Below are 22,356 nucleotides of genomic sequence, written 5' to 3' on the forward strand. Positions count from 1 at the left end.
GTGGAGGTGTTCCTTTATTAAGTTCTTGGTCATGGACGTGCAGGGGAAGAGGACAGACAGACGGCCTCTGGCTCACTCCACTGCTGTGTGTGTGTGTGTGTGTGTGTGTGTGTGTGTCACTGTTGTTTCATTCTAAACATTACATTACATTCATTTACCAGGCACTCTTATCTAGAGCAACTTCCTGCACAAAAGAACAGAAGTGTATCCATTCGAGCTAAATGAGCAAGTGTGTGACCAGGCTAACAACACTCCCAGACCAGTGAGTGTGAGCTTAACCCATTCAAGCCCACTACATAAACATTGTATCATCCTTTGCATTGACCTGCAGTCACCAGGAACAGTACAACTCCTTTCTTCACCTCCTGAAGGGGCCAGAACGTGCCAGCCAGCTTTGGGTTGTTAGTGGTATCAGGGGCACTCAGACAGCTGCTGTGGGTGAGGCCCTGTACTCCAGGCAAATGCTGAGTGGAGGGGCAACAGGTGGGGCCAGCAGCCCACAGCCCGATCAGGGCTCCGGTGGGGACTGGTGCCGGGGCTCGGTGCCAGCTTTAGCTGTGCCAGTCTCACCCCACTCCCGCCGCGCTGATCGGGTCGCCGGGTCGTTACAGCAGGCCGTTAGCGCGGCAGTGCCGTCTTGGGACGGGTGTAATGGGTGTGCCCTTTCGCCCCGGCCCGTCTGGTGTCCCAGCGGAAGGTCGCCCTGCGCCGTGACAGCTGGGAGTCTGTCTGGGTTTGAGGGCTCCATATTGCCTAAATGTCTGACGCACTGAGATGTACACTGTCTCTCTCTCCCTCTCCTCGCTCTCTCTCTCTCTCAATTGCACTTTAAACAAATGGGGTGAGTGTAATAACGCGCAAACACAATAATAACCACAGCTTTTAATTGCCAATAGTAAATCATTTCGAAAAAAAAATATAATGGGATTAAAATAGGATAATTAAGATGAAAAGGCAATCTCTTCATTTTCTCTGCCTTTTACTCACTCTCCCCCTCTCCTTTACCCTTGCTCTGTCCCTGTCTCTCTGTCCCTTGCTCTTAATCTCTCCTTCTCTCTCTCCCTCTTTCCCCTTGCTATCACTTCCTCTCTCTCCTTCTCTCCCCTGTCTCTTCTTCACTCCTTCTCTCTCTCGCCGTCATTTTTCCCTCTTGCTGTCACTCCCCATCTTCTCTCTTTCTTCCCCTTCTCCCCCTCTCTCCCACCTCTATCTCTCTCTCTTTCTCTTCCTTCCTCACCATCACTCCCTCTGTCTCTCTTCTCTCTCTTTCTCTTTCTCGCTCTCACCTCCTCCCTCTCCCTCTCCCTCTCCTTCCTTCTCTGTATCTTTCCCTTTCTCCTTCTCCCTATCATGCCCTCTCCTTCTCTCTCTCTCCCTTTTTCTTTCTTGCTGTTGCTCCCTCTCTATCTCCCTCCTTCTGTCTTTCTTCTTCTCCCTTCTCTTCTTCTCTCCCTCACTATCATTCCCTCTCCTTCTCTCTCTCCCTTCTTCTTTTCCCGCTATAGCTCCCTCTCTCTCTCCCTCTCTCTGCCTGCCTGTGATTTACAGACCCGCAGTAACAATCTGTCAAAATGCAATTAGCAGCTGTTGCTGGAGGAGGGTGGGGAAGGAGGGCGGTGGATCTCAATAACCCGGCTGACACAAAGTCAAAGTCATCCCGCAAAGTCACTCAGGCGGACAGGCAGGCCCGGGATCGGCCTTCCGCCCTGTGTCACCACTGCATGTGTGACGGGGGGGCTGAGGAGCTGATTGCCCGGGGCGTGGGGCGTGGCTCGCCCAGAAGGGTGTGACAGGGCGTGGCCATTGCAGAGGGCAAGGCAAGGGCACCTTCCCACCTGTCTGTGTGAAAACAGAATGTACATTACATTATTACATTACATTGTCATTCAGTGGACGCTCTTATCCAGAGGGAGTTACATAGGTTACAAGTTTTACCAGTTATTTATTTCTACAGCTGGATTTTTACTGAAGAAATTGTGGGTTAAGTACCTTGCCCAAGAGTACAGCAGCAGTGCCCCAGCGGGGAGTCGAATGAGCAATCAGTTACGAGCCCTGCTGTTTACCACTATGCTAGACTGTCACCCCAGTGTATCCATGCACCATCTCCTCTATATCTGCTTTACATCCCAAAAAAAAACAGTAACATTTGTGTCCTCCTGGATCCGTCTCCCTCTCTGGGGAGAGCAGAGGGGCACAGTTTGCTCTGGCACGAGTCCGTCTCAGCGAGGCGGCAGGGTGGCAGCGGGGTGGCAGCGGTGACGGGTGACCTTAGCGGCTCTCAGACAGTCGCGCCCGGCTGTCCTGGACTCAGACACGGCACCGCTGAGAGGAGGAGCTGTCTCCCCTGCCACCGGCGCCGGCATCTCCCCTTCCGCCGCGTGGCACCCCGTCACGGTTCACGGCCCCCGTCTGGAGCAGCAGGACCCTGTCTGCGCGTGTGGGAGCCCAGCTCGGTGAGCAGATGCGAGGGTGTGACAGTAGGCGAGCCCCCTGCTTGAAAGGCCGGCCTACGCCAGGCAGCTGTCTGTTCCCTCCTTGTCCTCAGCCCTGGATTGTTGGCCCTGTCACACAGAGGAACCGCGTGTCTGAGGGTGCAGTTTGATGCATCGGAACCGTGAACCGGATTGTCAGATTGTGTTTGGCTGTGTGACTGTGGCGCTGGGCTGTCTGGATGTTCTGGAGGCCTGACTGAAACAGAGTCACTGCCGCGTTCTGACAGCAGGGATCAGAGGGTTCCACTCACAAACGGCTCTTATGGTGCGCACAGAACAGGACAGAATGATCCATCCACCCACACACACAGACACACACATACACACTCCAGCAGGCATGCGCGCACACACACACAGAAGCACACGCACACACACACACGCATGCACACACACGTGTCCTTTAAAGCCTTGTTTGGACATACGTGAGGTGTCATGGTGGTGGGCATGTGTATGTAGGATGAACATAAGGACTTGCCCTCAGGTGGTGCACAACAGCATCATACTGTATATATGTACAGTACCAGTCAAAAGTTTGGACACACCTGATTAGGATCGTGGGAAAGAGTCATTTTGATCTAAAGATAAAACGCTTTAAGTTTGTTTAAAAGACAAATATAAATAGTGTTGTTGATGCCTATGTGTAAATGGCTTTCTTTAAAAAATATTTTTGACTAATTTAAAGAATCTAAAATATAACACAGCTTTGCTATGTGTAACACTTTTCTGGTCACTGCATAATTCCAGAATTCCAAAGAAAACCCTTCCATGAGTAGGTGCGTCCAAATGTTTGACTGGTACTGTATATAATATGGAACAGTGTTTTGCTTTGCGACGGTTTCCACAAACAGGCCTGGGTGCGTGTGCCTCGTGTCGGAATTTGTAAGGCGTAAAGCGGCGGTAGAAAAAGGCAGGAGTGATGGATTCCCCCCCCGCTGTGAGCTCGCAGGGTTTTTCGAGTGCCGCCACCTGCATTCCTGAGCAGGGTGACGGCGGAGGCTCACGGCGGTTTTTCGGGAATTAATTACAGCTTCCGAGCAATTCATTCCGGCATGGTGAAATGGAAGTGGGAGCTGGAGCTGTAGCTCATGGGCACCCAGGGGGGAGGTGGGAGGTAAGGACACTGTGCCGCTCAGCTTGCAGCGCTGGGAAAAAAGGTGTCTAGGGATGATGTACGTACACAAGACCCCTGTGGCTTCATGTTTGTCATGCAACCCTATACGTCAGGTGTGTTTAAGCCTCTGACTGCAGTGTTGCTTGTAAGGAGCTTGTCACAAGAGCTACTCAGCAGCTGGATTTGTAACCAGGTGGTTGCGGGTTCAAATCCCAGGCAGGACACAGCAGCCGCGCCCTTGAATAAGGACGTCTGCCCGACCTGCTTCGGTAAGTGTCCGGCTCTATAAATGGAGAAGCGGCGAGAAAAAATAGCCCTGTGTGAGTCTCCCCGGGCAGCGGCATCTGCTGAGCGAATGAATAATGTAACCTCAGAGAACCGCGAGCTCGCAGGTGCGGGCGAAACTGTTCTCGCTGCGGCAACAGTTTACCGATATCAGACGGCCGGCCAGGCGTCGTGTGCCGGCACGCCCTTTGCAGCAAACTGCCACAGAGCGGTTGATGGGCAGGTGCTGGGGCCCCATGTGCTGCTCAGATGTGGCTGTGAGCGCTCGGGGCTCGGAGGTAAGAGCGACTGCCTCGGAGACCGAAGGAGCCTGCAGAGCGAGCGGAGGACACTCTCGCAGTCCTAACAAGCAGAACGGGATGAAAGGCCTCACGCCTCGCTGCCTCAGCCGGGGGGAGAAATACCTGCACACACACAGCGCGCGCACACAAACGCACACACACAGACTCACACACACACACACACACATATACACACACACACACACACACACACACACACACCCACGCACACACACACAGACTCTCACACACACAAACCCACACACACGCGCACAGGCTCTCTCACAAACACACACACACACACGCGCGCACAGGCTCTCACACACACACACACACCCACGCACACACACACAGACTCTCACACACACACACCCACACACACGCGCACAGGCTCTCACACACACACACACACACACCCACGCACACACACACAGACTCTCACACACACACACCCACACACACGCGCGCACAGGCTCTCACACACACACACACACACACCCACACACACACACACACACAGACACACACACACACAGACTCACACACACACACACACACACACACACACACAGACTCTCACACACACACACACACACACCCACACACAGGCTCTCACACACACACACACACACACACACACACACACACACAGACTCTCACACACACACACACACACACACACACACACACACACACGCACGTCTCACCGCCGGACCCCCCTCTGAGGCATACCCAAACACAGCAGCTCCATTCAGCCTGAACTGCAGCATGGAGCCGCGCTCCACAATGAGTGCATTACTGGCCTGCAGAGGTGACAATTCTCCCCACAAAGCCGCCGTGATGCCTTTCTGCTTTCATCCAATCCCACAGCCCCGGGACACCTCTCCGCTCTGTGTGTGTGTGTGTATCGGAGTGTATATGAGTGTGGGAGTATTTGTGGGGAATTGAAAGGCGGGGGTTGGGGGGTGTGGGGGATAGGGGAGGAGGGGTGGGGAGGGTTACTGTCTGCCTCTCCTTTCAGAAGAAGATTCAACAAAAGAGTATTAGTAGTTCTTATTTCTTCTCTCTGTGGCTGTTTTTTTTTTTTTTTTTTTGGGTGTTTTGTTGTGCGTTGTCTCCCCCCACAGAGCAGAAGCATCTGCTGTGGAGGAGATTGCTTTAATTATGGCCTGTGCGCCCCTCTCCCAAAGTGCACCCCCAGGGGAAGCAGGGGGGGAGTGTGTGTGTGTTGGGGGGGGGGGATCGGGGGAAGACGCAACCCGCGCCGTTTTCCTTTCAAAACCCCCGACGCACTCGTGAAATGAAGGAGAAGAGGAGAATTGATTTTTTTTTTTTTTTTTTTTTGAGAAAAAGGAAGCGTGCTGGCATTCATCTTGTTAGGCCTAATTGAAAAGGACTGGGAGCTGGGGCTGTAATTACAGCTGCCGCTGATTTCGGCGCCATCTGCTTCAGAGCGAAGCGCGGTGCGGGGCGGTGCGGGGAACCCGACGACCCGTCCGACTTCTGGAGTGCTCCCCCCGGCAGGGGGGGGCCGTCATCCAAATTCCACCACGTCCCCCTCGCGTGTTGGTCCTACTTGTAAGGGGGCATAGGGAGAGAGGCTCTTTGGGAAGGGTTGCCTCCTCTCCCTGGCGGAGGAGAGGCCGCCTTTTCGAGCGCGCGGTCCTCCGTGCGCAAGCGAGGGAGGGCCGAGAGGAGGAACGAGGAGTACAGAGATCGCGGGATTGCCCCGAATGCCGTCTGACCGCATTGTGGTTCTCACCGGATATTACCCCACGAAAACACATCTCAGCCGCGTAATTGCTGTTAATGACGCGAGACATTTGAGGCCGGACCCATTTTGGCTTCCCAGTTTACAGCGTGCGATACCGCAGCACTGTGGCGTAGTGGTTTAGAGACTAAACTTGTAAGCAGCAGTTCTAACGGAATCGGAAAACTGAGCACAGAGCCTGAACTGCTTAAGTAACCACGGAGCTGCTCAAATGGAGAGCGACAGCTTTGCTAGTCGGATCCTGGCATCTTCCAAGGTACATGATGATGATAATGATGCTGACTCAGAGGCTGATTGGCCTAATGATGCTCATCTTGGATAAGCAGAGGTTCAGACGAGGTAGAGCCAAGTAGTTTACGGTGCTGCGTGATTGGGGTCGGTGTCATTCATCTCTGAGCCTCCCCATCACTCAGAGAGGTCAGGGGTCACTGTGGCACGGTAACCCTTGACCCCATATATGGCAGATGCACTGGAGAGCTTATGAAATTGAATTTACATCCTTGCCGTCGTTTGAGCTGATCGATGTCCCGCTGATGATTGAAGCGCCATTAGATGCCCCGGCTGGAGGTGTTCGATATGACACCATAAAAGAGGTGCAAAGCGGGAAGGGGCTCACACAGCCCCCCCCCCCCCGATCCATATCCCAGCAGCCCCGGCTTACCCAGTGCGCACAGCGCCCTTTCATTCTGTTCCAGCTCTCGTCATCGGCCTGGAAACGACGGCTCCACCAGGGCCGATTCCACACCTCCCAGACACCTTAGCGTTTGTTTATTCGCCCGTCGAGACCCCGAACCCCCACCACACACACACTGCAGTGACCACACAATACACTTCCTACCACCCGCCCCTCACAGAAAGCTATATTTTTGTGGTTTCTTCTTTTTGACAGCCCTTTTTATGGCCGTTTCCCTGAAATTCTGGCTGTCTTCCTTTTGTGTAAAGACCCTCCTGTGTTTCATGTTATGATTTATACCTGCCCTGTCGGCTTTAATGCGATTAGGATGTTGCTATCGGGCTCCAAAGACAATAAGATTGACCCCCCCACACACAGATTTCACTGTCAGTCTGCCTCTATAAAGGGATCTGAACTGACACTCGCCGTGAATCTTCACCTTATCAAAGAGAGCAGAGAACCTCTCTGAGACCATTTTAAACATTGGCCTGCCTCATCTGCATGTGTCCATTAGACATTGTCATACACAGCCATGGAGAAGTGGGTTGAGATCTGGGCTGGGTACCAGAGGGTTGTGAGTTGCAGGAAGAACATTACCGTACCCTTGAGAAGGGCATTTGCAGCTGTTCAAATAGTAGTAAATGTAAAATGTTAGCTGTGTAAGTCATCCTGGGTAAGAGCAGCTACTTAGCAAATACACTGCAGTCTCTCAGTTTACCCACAATGCACTATTGTGATTGCAGAGATAACAATGTCAGATAGTTCCCAAAAACAACTTTATTGTAGTCATTCAATCAATCCCTGCTGTTCATAAAGGTCAGAAATGAAAATAAATAAGGTAAAACGCATACATTCACAGTGTGGTTCATCTTACGCTTACGTACGCATTGCAAAACAATGAGTTATATGATTAAACAATCGAGTAATTAGCAGCACAGACACGTCATGGAGTTAAATGATTGTGTTACAGACACAAGTTCAAAGCTTCGAGACGTGGGAGAAATCATGAGGGGAATAACCCAACTGCCTGCTTGATTACCGCATACGGGGCTGAGATATGCAATTACGCGCCGGAGTGACAGCGGTATGTACACAACAGCTCAATCACGGGCGTTTGCCTTACATCGTAGCGAGGTCTCTCGGAGACTGAGACGGGGACGAGTCTCACATGTGTAAGCCTGGAAGGAGAGACGTTGCGTTAACATTGTTGTGAGGTTGTTGGTGCGAGCCCTGCGTGAGTTTTAGCCGATAATTACAGAGTTTCTTTATAGTAGAACCTGGCTGCGTACGTCTGCGTTTCTTTGTGTGCCTCTACCTCTGCTTTGCCTACACCCATAATGCTCTGTCACAATGATTGACAAATAGCAGGCTATTCATGCATTCGCGGTCCGCTCCGACGGTCGTGTCCGCAGATCTCTTGTATTGCGCTCCGCCTTTGAGTGACAGCTGTCATCGCCGCCCTCTGCATTCACCCATTGTATTGTCTTATAGGTTAACAATGTGGAAAAGAACAGAACAGAATTTAACCAGCAAATTAAAGTAAGAAAAATTCAATATGTATTTGAAATGAGGTAACAGTCCTTTTAGTCCTTAAATCAATTCGTTTTTAATCGTGCCGCCCGGATTTGAAGCCTTGTGTTCTTAATTAAGCGGTTAATTGTAGTTTGAGGTCATTTCATTTTCACATCACATCTTGAGGGAGGCTCTCTCTGACCCCGCGCTAACAACCAGGTAATTTGCTAACAAGCCCCAAATCCCTCATCTACGCACGCCTTCAATTTGCACGTATTGTTTGATATTGCGCCACGGAGCTCGCCGCGTTTTCAATTAATTGTGAATAGAGGTGTGATGTAATTGCCTTTCGCTAAAGCCATTCAAATCAGCCACCTGCGCTAATGAGCATTGTTCAACAGTTCCTATGTCAGAGAAATTATTGTAAAACAGGCGTTTTGCTGCACCGAAAGAGAAGGAACGAATATGAACAAACTTCGCAAGTTCCTTTCCACGCTGCTGCGGTCGCAGCTGCTGCTTAACCCGGGGAAATAAATCAGCCAATTAGACGATGTTATTTTAAAGGGTAGGTCCGCGTTCTCAAAATGAAGGCTGCTAACTGGCGATAGTCCCTGTCGTAATTCAACATATTAATCATGATTACCAACAGGGCCGAGTGAGCTGTGCGTGGAAAATGAGTTTTTAATTGGGATCTAAGGCAGAGGAGAGGTTTTTGCCCATGTGAGGTGGAGGGAGGAGAGGACACAGCCCTGTGCAGGTAGGCCCCACCCAGTGGTATATGTAAGGGAGGTGTTACATTACATTACATTACATTACATTACATTACTAGCATTTAGCAGACTCTCTTATGCAGAGCGACTCCCATCTCACACATGAAAGTGTGTGTGTCTTGTGAGACGGTGTGTGTTTGTGGTTGTGTTTACATTTATGCCTTTGCATACCTCCGTATATGTGTGTGTGTTTGTGCATAAGTACCTGACCGTGTGTGCATGAGTATGTGTAGGTGCGTGTGTGTGTGTGTGTGCGTGCATGCTTAGAGCCTCTTTTTGTGCGTGTGTGTGTGTGTGCGTGCATGCTTAGAGCCTCTTTTTGTGTGTGTGTGTGTGTGTGTGTGAGCGTGTGCTGTGTTCATGCATATATGTTTGTGTGCATGTGTCTGTGAGTTTGTGCGTGTTTGTGTGTGTGTGTGTGTGCGTGGATGCGTGTTTGTGTGCGCCTGTGTGAGTTTGTGTTTGCGGAGGCCGCGGGGGAGCCTCAGTCAGCCGGGGATGATGGGATTGCGGGGGGGCGGGGGGTGTAGTGGGGAGCTGTCACGCTCTCACCAGTGGGGATGTTCATCGTGGACAGAAACATGTAATCAAACGAGTGAGCCGTCCGTGATAATTACCCACTCCGTATGCTGCTGGGAGCCAGGACAGAATGACAGGCTGTCTGTGTGTGCTGTGTACTGAGAGTGTGTGTGTGTGTGTGTGTGTGTGTGTGTGTGTGTGTGTATGTGTGAGAGAGAGAGAGAGAGAGGATGTGTGTGTGTTTCTCTCTGCCTGTGTGTTTTTGTGCAGGTGTGTTTGTGTTTTTGTGCATGTGAATGTGTGTGTGTATATGTTTCTGTGTGCCTGTGTGTGTTTGTACACACAAGTGTGTGTGTGTTATGCATGCATGGATGTGTGTGTGTGTGTTTTACACACCATATTCAGTTGACTGAGAGTGACTGACAGTGTCAGTCAAATCAATGACCCCCCCCCCCCCCCACACACACACACACACACACACACCAACCACACCCCCACTTCAGCAGATCTGCACAGCTATCTCCCTGGCTCCCTCTCTCCCCCCTCAACCCGAGCTCTCAGGCCTGACTCCTAGATTAATGAGCAGGGGGAGGATGACACTCATTGTCACAAGATGAATGATCGCAGCTCAAGAGTAAGGGGAGAAAAACAGGGCAGTTCTGCGGGCTTAATTGCTTTTTCCCCAAAGAAAGTCAAATTAACATTTAGATCTGGCAATCACAAGCACGGCGATGATGACCTCACTGGCGAGTGGCAGCTAGGGCAGACACAAACATCGCAGTGGCACCCGACTCTGGGTCCCGACACACACAGTTGTCCTGGCTCTTTGTCCAGATTGCATCCCCAATGACCTTTAACCCCCCCCCCATTTTAATGTTTCACGATGTCTCTCTCTCTCGCTCTGCCTCTCTTTCTCTCCTGTGACTGATCTGCTTGCTCTCGCTATGAATGTATCTACTGCGTCTGCACTGGAATAAAGTGGATTTGAGTTTGTCTGAAATGCTCAAGAGTGAACAGTAGAACAGCAGTGACCTTGAATGAGCGTATACTGCCGTGCTGTAATTGCATACATGTCTTATAGTTCCATATCCATATATTGATAATGAGATTGAGGGGCTTTGGTATTATGGCATATATAATATGGATATTTGTGTGTGTATGTGAAAGTAATATGCCATTTATCTGTTTTGAATTCTCTGTATTCTCCATGCCCAGTACGCACTGTAATATGCTTTTTGACAAACTGACTGTAAAATCGGCTTCACTGTGTAAAAAGTTTGCTGAATGATTGATTAATTTTGCATGTGTGTGCGCGTGTGTGTGTGTGTGGGGGTGTGTGTGGGAGCCGTACACGTATGCGCGTGGGGTTGGACCCTCCCTCCAGTGCACCCCTCTCCTGTGGAAGAGAGGCCGTGCTATCTTGTTAGAAAACACGCTGCCTGAGACTCTGTTTAGTAAATATTTAAGTGCCTTGTTCCTACATGCCCTCCCGCTGTTCATTACGCACCATGTTTTATTCATAAATACCAAACCCAAATTAGTCTTTAACCAGTTCTGAAATATGAATGTAATTATGACTGTTTTTCCCCCCCACCCCCCCCTGCTCTTAGGGCCGCCACACACATGAGCCGCTTACTAATTAATGACGGCTGTTTTCATTATTCATGAGGCCAGATGAATGTTTAAATGCCTTGACACTGATAAAAGCCCCGTGGTTTTTGCGGTGGCTGTGGGAGGGGGTTGCGGGGAGTTACTGCCCCTCTGGGACGTGCTGTCTGAAGCCACTCACCTCTCCCCGACTCCGCCCCCCCGCGCCGTTCGTCACTGTTGTGCGAGTTTGCCCGCTTCCCCCGTCTCTCTGGCGGGAGCTCTCGCGTCAAGGCCTGTCTAACCCAGAACGAGCCAAATGAAAGTGAAGGAGGAACCTCTTGGAAAATAAAGAGCACGGAGGCTCCTTAAATTGAACACGGAGGCATATTTTGCGCCGTTCGTCGAGGTCTCTTGATTGAAGATGACACGTTTGATTTCACGCAGTTAAGTCAGTGCATTATTTATTTGAGTCATAGCCATCCCTATATTTATCATATTATACATTCCTACAGCTGAATATTTACTGGAAACTCAGTGCCTTCGTTGAGGGGAGAAAGGCAGTTTCCCTCCAGTTCCCCCGTCTTGTTGCCTCTCAAGTTCCATCTCTCTCTCTTTTACCACTGTGTGACCCTAGCACCTTACTATCCTCCTTTGCACCTTATACTTTCCTCCATACTTTTCCACCTCAAAGTGGGTTCCCCTGACAAGCCGGCCTGGCGTCACGGCGACTCCCGCAGCCGGTCCCGGTGAAGGACGGCGGCTGCGTTGACGCGGCCCCTCTTCACCCCCGTCTGCCGCGAGCGCTGCCTCCCGCGTCGCGTGGGAAAGAGCGTTTTCGCGAGTTTGACGGATCGGGTGGGAACTCTGTCCACCGTCAGCTGGTTTTCTCTTTCTTTACTTTGACAGCAAGTGATCCTGACAGCCCGTGGAATGCGAAGGCCTCCGACTCTTTTGTCCCGTTTAGGGGACGCGACCACGGGACGGCATCCGCTGAAAGATTCAACGCTCAGTGGGGATATGACAGTGCGTCTCCGAGCCTTTATGCATCCCGTATAGGCTCTTCACTGCGCCTGTCATAACCATTCATAAGCATCCGTAACAATGGATGCTAAATTACACAAGTGTCATAAGGTTAGTTTCAGCATTTTGGATATGGGTTGGACTCTGTTCTGTATTCTATGTTCTTAGTTCTAGTTGTAGTTCTTGGTTCTAGTTCTATATTCTTAGTCCTAGCTGAAGTTCTATGTTCTTAGTTCTGTTCTCTGACGCTTGTCAGTCATAAGCTGCTATGAGTAATTGCAGCTGCCACTGTGTCGGACTTCGCTCAGTGTCTGTGACGGTGTTGTGTTGGGAGTGCGGCGGTCCCGGTGACGGTTAAGCAGAGCGTTAAGGCGTTTTGGTATGCGCTGCACGCCGTCTGAGTTGCCGTCCGTTGTTTGAGCTTCGCGGCGGAAGCGATGTTTGAACATTCCGTACTTAACGAGCGCGGCGCTGGGGACGGGCCTGGAGAGGCACTTCTCGATCCGGTGACCGCACCGGTTTAGAGCAGGCAGTAATCCCTGGGGATATGCAAATAGCGGGAAGAAGGTACAGTAACGCGAAACTGCGGATCGTGTTTGGAATGGATCATGGGCCAAATTAAAACGTCGATGCTGAACCAGACATCAAATGCAAAACTCTTTTCTTTTTTTTTTTTTTTTTGACTGGCTCTTAATCTGATGTAGTTACGATGCTAAAAGGCAGACTGTGGAGGCTGTTATTGTTGGCAACGCAGATGCTGAGAAGTCATTTATTCACAGCACACGACAGTTAGCAGGGCAATAACATGCCCTGATCAGGAAATAGCCTATTACAGGGCAATTTATATGGTTATTTGTTTGACCCTAATAGGGGAATGATTTATTTCATTTTGCACCTTGCAGTACAATTTACAGCATTGAAAAACAGTAGCATGTGCACTGTTATTTGCAATATAGCTTTGGAGCTCCATTTTAAATAGTTTTTTGGTTTCATTTGCAGCTAAATGTTTTGGACACTTTTGACCGTTTCGGTAGACACTGCTGTGATGTAATGCAATTTTAATGGAAACACATGCGACACCAGATGGCTCGTGCTGCTCTGCTCCGCTGTGATGAGTTGCAAGTGTTTCATTTTCAACCAGACTACGGCGGTACAAAGCGAATTGTTCCTCCATCACGGCGAGGACACATTCGCTTTCATGTGGACAAATCGCCACGCGCTCGGTGGTCGGCGGAGGGATGTCGTCTAAATTTTTTTTTCCCTGTTTCTCAATCTTTAAACGTGAGCTGTAAACCCTCTCTTTGTTCTCTGCATGGCTGGCCTCTGAGGTAATCAGGCATCTACTGATCTCCGCACGGGTTTTAATGAGAGCCTTCTTTCTTTTACATGAGCCCGCTGTCCAGAATCCGCTTTGCTGGGACTTGAAGTTCCAGCCCTATGCAGGTGTTAGGCTCAGATGACACAACCGCTAAAGCCTACGGACATTCCTCCAGGAGTGAATTACTGAGAGTGGGGATGGGGTGTTTCCACCCCTGACCAATCGGAGCAGTCGGAACAGAGCTCTTTTTGGGCTTTTTATGCTTTTCTCCATTGCTGCTGCTTTCATTTTCCTCTATTTTTTTGTTTTGTTGTTTATTTAGTTTCCTCCTGACAGCTTTTAAACGGCAAACATGAAAAAGTCTTTCCTTCTCCCTCTTACTGTCGCTCTCCCTTTCTCTCACTCTCTCTCTCCCTCTTTCTCTCTTTCCCTCTCTCTCCCTCTTTCTCTCTTTCCCTCTCTCTCCCTCTTTCTCTTTCCCTCTCTCTCTCTCTCACTGCCTCTCTCTCCCTCTTTCTCTCTCTCTCACTCCCTCTCTCCCTCTCTCTCGCTCCCTGGCCAGACGGCCGCTGGTCCACATGGTGCGAAGTGGTCTTTATCCACCAGATTATATTTACACTGCAGCCGCCGGCCTTTTATTTTCATTTAGTCCCGCCATCAGCGCCAGGTTTTTAATGTCCGGGCCCAGATGCTCAGAGGTGACTGTGGGGTGCTGCTGGATAGCTGGCAGGGTATGTACACCCTGGCACTTGTGTGTGTGTGTGTGTGTGTGTGTGTGTGTGTGTGTGTGTGGGTGGAGGCGTGCTTTGGGACCGCTGCCCCTTGACTGGCAAGCACGCGGATTGGCACAGTGGCCCGCTATCGCTAAGACCTTGAATGAGGTCACAATAGCGTTCTAAACATCCAGCGCACCATCCTGTCTAATTGTTTCAGTTGTGTGCGTGTTGTTTTTGCCCCGGCTCTCGGTGAGTGTTGCGACCGGGGCCAGCGCACCGCTGCTGCAGCTGTGTTTGACAGGGTAAATCGCATGGTAATCCCGCGCTGTCCGGCAGCGCGTGCCCTCCAGCGCCGCCCTGGAACGGGTTTCAGTCCCGCAGTCCAGCGTGCCACAGCTGCCGGACTGAAGCTCTCTGATATCCTGCGGGTTTATGTGCTGCACATCACAGACCCCCCCCGAGTCCACACTGCCTCCTCACTCTAATGCCCTGGGTCCCGAGGGTCCCGTCCTGTCCTGTAAGAGTCGGGCGGGGCTGTGACACAGGACGCTGTGTTTGAGAGAGTGGGGCATCGCCATAACCGAGGACACCATCTGAGAGAGCAGGGCAGGACTGTGACCCTGTAAACCCTGTGTTTTAAAGAGTGGTGTGATGGTGGATGTGAACTAATGCGCTGTTTTTGAGAGAGAGAGGGAGACACTGGTGATTCTCTAATGATCTTTGATTCAGGTCCATATTTACAGGACCCATTCAGGTTAGGTATCTTGATCAACTGCACATCAGCAGTGACCTTCCATGGGAAACCCAAAACCCGTTGTCACCTACTTCAGGTCTCAATAACTGATATACACTGCCTTTCAAATTGTTTGAACTGAAAGAATTTACACTGTTTTATCTAAATCACAAAGCCTCTCTCTCTCTCTCTCTCTCTCTCTCTCTCTCTCTCTCTGTCTCTGTCTGTCATTCTAGCATTTACAGAGCAGGACTCTGATTAACACACACACACACACACACACACACACACACACACACACACACACACGCGCATACACACACCACTCGAGCGCCAGGCTGCTATTAGTATGAGTGAGAAGGTGATACGAGTGGCTGTTGAGGAGAGTTTCCAATTAGTTTCAGCCCCCTGCCAATATGCAAAGAGGCGTATTTTTAGAGGCACTTTCACAATGTCTGCAGGTGATGTGTGCAGGTGGGTATTGCCGTTCCCTGCGACTCTTTTTCTTTTAAAAAAAAAAAAAAAAGCGTTCATCTGAAATGCAGATGTGGCCTGATTTTCGGCGGGGGACCGCAGCCACAAAGCACAGCGTGTTCGAGTCGCGGTGCAATGAGCGGGATGAGAATTGCAACGGCCGGCGGGTCCCGACCCCGCGTCATTCCGGACGTGGTGATGAGCAGCACCTGCCACGGGCCCAGTGCGGTTGGGAGAGGGTTTGCGGAGGCACCTCTTACCCTTGTCGCCAGGGAAATGGCCTGTGAGACGAGAGTGAGGCTTTTGCAGTCCACATTGGGACCTAATGGCTGAACTTAGCCACTGCTGCACTGGCTAAATTGAACACTTATCCCCTGCTCTTGAGGTACAAAGAAAGTGACTAAAACTTGAGGACTGCGGGCCCCCGAGACCAGAGTGCATTTTAGGCAAAGTGTTAACAGCTAAAGCGCCCTTAGACTCGTGGCGCTGATCTCCTCCGCTCGTCTTGTGGGGGCTCTCGAGCTGCGAGCTGTGCCGGGATAACGTTTTCACCTCCGTTCAGAGGATTTAAGCGGACCTGGGGCCAATCCACACAAAGTCTTATCTCCGCCAGGCTAAAGAGATTTGAGCATTTCTCCGCTCTTGGCTGGATGACCTCGCTCACAGGCCAAAACCTCGCTCCCCCCCCCCCCCCCCCCCCTTCTCCTACCTCCCCCGTTTCCTTCTGTCCTTCGTCGATGGCAGCAGCAGGAAGGCAGACCACTGTTTAAGTCAGATATGTGAAGGCGCACACTTTCATTTTCCAGTAAATTAAACCATCTGTGCTGCATTCATCTTCATTTATGGGAATGAGCTTGTTATGATTCTGCTCTCTCTGTGTGCTTGGCATGAGTCAATGATGATCTCTCTCTCTCTCTCTCTCTCTCTCTCTCTGTCTCCCCCTCTCCCTCTCCATCTATCTCTCTTTCTCTCTCTCCCCCATTCTCTCCCTCCCTTCATCTCCCTCTCCCTCTGTCATTTTCTCCCTCTCCCCTCTCTCTCTGTCCTTCCCGTTCCCTCTCTCTCTCTCTCTCTCTTTCCCCCACAGGGCCACAGCCACCCATCGAGGACAGATCATCTTCAAGGATGCTCTGGCCCAACAGCTGTGTGAGCAGGGAGGTGAGGAGCTTCAGCATCAGCTTCAGCTTCACCCCACAGGGAAAGGGAGGGATGGCGGCTCCACCCATAGCGGGAGGAAAGGGGTGGGGGGGGGGTGGTGGGGTTGACGAACAGGGTGTGATCTCCCTCTCTCTTCTCCTCCTGCTCCAATGTCTTGGCCGGCGTTTTGGCCAGACCTGAAAAGACCCTGTTTTGCCTGCTTGATGGATTAAAGTGGGCTGTTGATCAAGCTGCAGAGAAATAACCAGCCATACTGGAAAGATGATACTTGGAGAAAGAGGATACCTGCATAGAAAAACACACACCTGTTGCCTTTGGCATTTCCAGGCCCTTCAGGAGAGAGGAAAGGAGGAGGAGGGTGTAGGGTCTTTGGGAAAGGGGGAAGGGGGGTAGACTCTCAATGGAGGAAGAAGGGGAGGCCCGAAACGATAAGCCCGGCCTGCTTCAGGTCACCTTGCCGACGGACGCTTAACGGCGCCGCCCCGTTCGGTCTCTCTGTGCCAGGAGCCGCCTCCTCTGGCAACCCCGGACGTTAAGTTGGCAAGCGCCGGGGCTCGCTCACCCAGCGAGATGTTCCCGGAACGAGACAGGAGGACGGAGGAGGTGACGAGATGGAGGGAGAGAGCGAGAGAGATGGGGGGAGAGAGAGAGAGAGGGGGAGAGAGAGAGAGAGAGAGAGAGAGAGAGAGAGAGAGAGAGAGAGAGAGAGAGGAAGAAAGCACAGGGGCCTGCGTGGCAGTAAATTGCTGGTGTCAGTAATGAGAGCTCGCTGGAGGGATGGAGGGAGGATGTTAATGAGAAAGTTGAAGGTCATAAATCGGCAGCGCGGCGGCAGTGCCGGGGAAGATCAAACACCATAAAAAATGTACAGAGAGGGAGATGAGAGCGGGGCGGCCGACCTCGTTACTGCCTAATTCCTGGACGACCAATAATATGTCATCTTTTTCATGGCAGAACACTGTCAGGAAATTTAAATTACAAATCAGACAGGGATGAGCCCCGGGCCAGTGGGGGAGAGAGAGAGAGAGAGAGAGAGAGGGAGGGAGGAGGGGAGAGGGAAAGAGAGAGGGAGGGAGAGAGAAAGAGAGGGGGAGTAAGAGGTGGAGAGAGAGAGAGAGACAGAGAGAAGGAGAGTGGAAGGGAGAGAAAGAGTAAGGGAGGGGGAAAGAGAGGGAGTAAAAGGTGGAGAGAAAGAGGGAGGGAGGGAGAGAAGGGGTTACTTTGATCTGTGTTGCGTGTGAGGTGTAGCACCAGCGGGGGCTGATTTGTGAGGGAAGAAGTGTTCGGCGTCGCCCTGATTGTGTTTATCAGGTGTCATTTGTAGTGTAACTTGTCACTTAGAGAGGGCGCTCAGCTTGCTGTTTCTGTCACCGATTAAAACCTAGAGCTGGGAAATGAAGAGGGTTCGGAGGGGTGAGGGAGGGTGGGAAGGAGTGAGAGAGGGAGGGAGGGAGAAGAATTGGTAGGGTGATACTGTGGCTCGCTGACAGAAGTTACCGCTGAAGCTCAGGAATAGCAGGTATTGACTGTATCCGGATGCTTCCTCGCCGGTGTCCCAGCCCCCTGTCCCTGTGTCAGGCCTGATTGTTAGCTACAGACACGGATGCCTCCACATCCAGCAGGGAAATTATATGAAAGGGATGACGGAACCCTGCAAAGCTGGCAAATTGGCTGACAAATATTTAGTCAGAGGTGGTTTTGCCAAGTCTGTTTTTTTTTTTTTTTTCCTGGAGATAGTTAAGCCCTTACTGTTTAATTCATGAGACGTCAGCAGCTGGTGCCAGATTTATGGGGCGGAAGAGAGAAAAAAAAAAAAAATCCTTCACGCCTTGCTTTCAACCTGAAGCTTCACAGGGTTAAACATGAATACCAATCAGACAGCCCGTTTTGATTCAGATATTTATGGGAACGCAACTAATAACCGGCGGCGTGCTAATGGGTTAGCGCAGGTGCCTCCAGCGTCCGCGAGAGCAGTGTTGCCTTGACGCGCGGTGTTGGGACGCTGTTTCCCGACTCCCCATCACTCACGATGCCATGGGAACGCGCTGATTACCCCCCCACCCCGTTAGGTGGGAATTAAAATGCCATCAGTCCTGCGGAGTGCTGTCGCCAGCCTTAAGGGGGAGAGAAAGAGGGGCACATCCATCACTCTACCGGGAGCGGCCGGGACGCCGAACACAAAATGTGGTTTAATTGACCGCCTCTGTGTAGGAAAAAGTCCATTATGTCGGACGACCTGCCAGCGCGGTGTCGCATTTAGGATTTAGGGATTGATCTGTTTGCGTTTGAGCGGGGACGGGGGGACGGAGAGGGAAAACCCCATGCCATATCCCCCGCCCACGTTCCCGCCATCGGTGAAATATGATGTACCTCCATTGTAACCTACAGTGAATTACTGTCAGCGCGGTAATGGGGTCAGATATTACAATTGAGGATTAAGGTTAAGAATCGGCACTGTGGTTTGGCTCCTGCCAGGACTGGTAAGATAAGGCCTGGAGCACAGCCCTTTGGCAGTAGGCAGCGGCATCAGTAATGCTCTTCAATACTGGCACAGAAGCCCAGCGGCAGACAGAAAAATTTTGCCCCAAATATTGCATTAAAATTCCTCTCGGCGAGGGGGGGGATATAGAGGCTCAAGGCACTTCAAAGTTGGAGCCTTTTTAACCAAGGCTTTTTTTTTTTTAATTTTTTTTAAGGCGCTATGGAAATGAGAAGTATCTGAGCGGGGTTGTGATCCGTAAAAGAAGGGGTGTAAAAGAGGAAGGAGGGCGGCGTTTCTGAGTCGGGGAATCAGCGGTGATCAGAAGGAGGCAGAATTACAGCAGAACAAATGAGAAGATTAGGGCAGGAACCGGCAGGAGCGGCGCTGTCTTCAGAGAGGATTTGAATGTGGAGAGGGAGAGAGAAAGAGAGAGAGGGATGAGGGGAGAGGAGGAGGGGAGGGGTGGGGGAGTGGAGTGGAGAGGAGGATGCTGAACCATCACTGAACTTCTCTGTCAGGAGCTGAGTGCTTCCATAATGCTCTCAGCTCCTGACAGAGGACACTTCAGCAAAATGACACAACGCAGTGACATAACACATAAGGCTTTCAAGTCTGATTTGCTCAGAAAATCGATTCATGCTAGTACATACATCACAAAGAACCAATGGAATGGGTGATCATTTTTCCTGAAGGGGGAAATTATCAGGGATTCTTCTCCATGAAAAACTACTGGAAATATTCAGACAAGCACAGAAAATTACCCTAAAATGTACTGGATTAGCCCCAAAACAAATCCAGATAGTAATCTATTTTGCTCCTGCAGCAACTTTAGATTAAAGTTTCGAGTAATTCAGAGTAAACAGCTTGCAGAGCTTCATTTGTTTTTCAGCTGTAACCATTCTAGGAATCCTGAGTCATTGTGATTCTTACCTTCAGGTGCCTTACAGAATTCATAAAAGAGTTTCGTAAAGCATTCAGTCAGATTTGAGCTAAATTAGGCAGAGAGAACTCTCAGACATAGTTGTATCTGCTCACAAATGCACAAAAAAATGCTCCAGCTTGCTATCTGTGCCTCGTAGTTCAGTGTAAATATGTGCACTCTGTGTGCCGCTAGTCTGCATCTGATTGTAATATTCCAACATATTTAATAATAATGTGTGTTTGTGGCTCAGCGTCTGAGTGAGTCAGAACAGAAGAGCTGAGTAGTACAGATTTGTGAATTGATTTACATGGATTTTTTCAAAAAAAAAAAGGAACAAATTGTTCAGGAGCGATACAAACGCTGACAGAAAGAGCAGAAACGGACGAGTGGAGTGGAGGGTGAGCGAGTGAGGAGCGGGCGAAAGGGAGATGAGAGAGAGGCAGGGATGGCTGAATTCCCAGCCTTAAGGGAACCGCAGGGAGTCTCAGTGTTGGTGTTTCCACTCGCTGCGTCTCGGGGCCTCTCAAATGGTGCCATTGATCGGCTTGGCCTGGCAACCAGGTGCTGGTCTAAGCTAAAGCGCAAAGGCTGTGATTCAGCAGGGCGGAGCCTGGCTGAAGTTGGCGTTGAAGTGAGTGTGGGATAAAGCTCCGGTATGAAAAACACAGGCTCTCTCGTCCTTGGGGAGGAAAAAGCGGGCCTCGAACGTCACTCTTATTTGTTTCAGACTGTCTGCTGGAGCGGCGCGCTTTCCTTCCTGTTCTCTGCCCAATTAGGCTTTGATCAGGACTCAGTGTAGCCCCATTACCGTTCCAGCAGCAAAACGCTTGCCTGCTTTTTCTTTTCTTTTTCGGCTGTTTATGCGCTCACGGGGTTTAGCGATTACAGGATTAAGTGACAAACGAGAAGGATTTTGGGTTTTTTTTTTTTTTTTTTCCTTCCACTGCACCCACGAGGAAAGTGCTGAGCCGCCACATCGCATCGGGGAGCGGAAAGAGGGGAGAGGTGCGGGGAACGGGGCACGGACAGGAGCACTGCGGTTTCTCTGGAGACAGGAACCGTGGCGAGGGGGGGGCGGGGGGCGAGGCTGGCAGTACATCACAGCCGCTCCCCTGACAGGACGCCCCAAACGGTCCTCTCCTGAGCGCGCCGCCAGACCCTTTCATTTCCACCGGCGCGATAAATCAGGCCCTTTATGGTCGCTGTAGACTCGGCAGTCCCTGGGATGGATTATTAAATTCACATATAACTCATGTGAGCTACGGTCCCCGGGGGAGAGATGAGAAGGGGACCGACGGGCTCCCTGCTCCCCGTGACAATCGTCCATTCTTCATCTTCCCCGGAACCTTGAAACCTCCCTTGGCCCTTTCTGTGTATCCTTTGTAGATTTACTCCCCTGGCTGCTAATCACTCGTAAGGCCAGCTCAGACCACCGGCACCGGCACCTGCTGTGATTGATGCCGAGGGAGAGGCACAACCGAGCTCACCCGCCGCTCTGATTGGCTGGCCGGCCCAAGGTGTTCCTGAATCTGTGCCCTGACAATTTATCAGTCCTTCGAAAACTTTGGAGACCTGGAAGTAGTGTCCTCTTTGACTAAATGCACAAACGCACACGCACACATGCAAGCATGCACACACTCGTGCACAAATAGGAGCATGCACACACACACAAACAGTGAGATGGAGAAACACATAGACAGCTGAAGGTTAGCTTATATGCTGTGGATGGCCTGTGCATGCCAGAATCAACGCAGCAATCAGCAGACACATGCAAATTACCGTATTTGGAAGGCCTTTTTGTCTGAGTGTTTTTTTTTTTTTTTTTTTCCATCTCACCTTCAGTTTACGTAGCACCGGCGACTGAAACCAAGATATCATTAGGCTTCCCAATCGGCCCTGGCTAACAGTTCCACAGAACTGCAGCAGAGAAGAGTCAGAGAAATCTGAGACAGAGAGAGAGAGAAAGAGCAGATTAGTGCCACAGATGGAAAAGAAGAAGAAGGGGAGAAGATTTCAGATGACTTGTGCCCTACATGCTTTGTGTGAAGATGTCTGAGTCTGCCAAATCTAGCCCTCATTTATTTTATAAAGCCAATCCCCCCCCCCCCCCCCCTTCCCCATTCACACACACACACCACCCCTCTCTGAGTTTGGGAGGGCTTTACCAGGGAAGTGGCTGTTTAGCTGTGAGAGTAAGCCCTGGGCCGGGAGATACAGGCATTAGTGGAGCTCAGGCTTTAATAGAGGAAGCAGTAATTGAAGTATTTAAGAAAGTGAGAGGGATTAAGCAAAACTGTGATGAGTGAGACAGTCTGCACTCTCTGAATACTGGGAGAGAGAGGGAGAGAGAGGGTGGAGGGTGGAGGGGAGGAGGAGAGAAGGAAAGGAAAAAGGGAGAGAGAGGGAGAGAGAGAGAGAGAGACATGAGGGATATGCTGACAGAGGAACAGTAATTGAGGGTTTTTTTTTGGAAGACTGAGGAGGATTAGTGAACTCCAAACTCCAAAAGAACTGCATCTCCATAACCAG

The 22,356-nt window shown here is 50.8% G+C and overlaps 1 protein-coding gene across 2 annotated transcripts in view; it reads left to right on the forward strand.

Annotated features, from left to right (window-relative positions):
- The window catches only part of reln (reelin), a 128,949-nt gene that overhangs the window by 53,398 nt on the left and 53,195 nt on the right, over positions 1–22,356 (forward strand). For both annotated transcript variants that reach the window (XM_036517514.1, XM_036517513.1), the window contains exon 4: positions 16,353–16,423. In XM_036517514.1, the coding sequence (XP_036373407.1) occupies positions 16,353–16,423 (71 nt within the window). The remainder of the gene's footprint in view (positions 1–16,352; positions 16,424–22,356) is intronic.

This window comes from Megalops cyprinoides, chromosome 23, assembly GCF_013368585.1.
Source record: "Megalops cyprinoides isolate fMegCyp1 chromosome 23, fMegCyp1.pri, whole genome shotgun sequence".
NCBI classification, from domain to species: Eukaryota; Metazoa; Chordata; class Actinopteri; order Elopiformes; family Megalopidae; genus Megalops; species Megalops cyprinoides.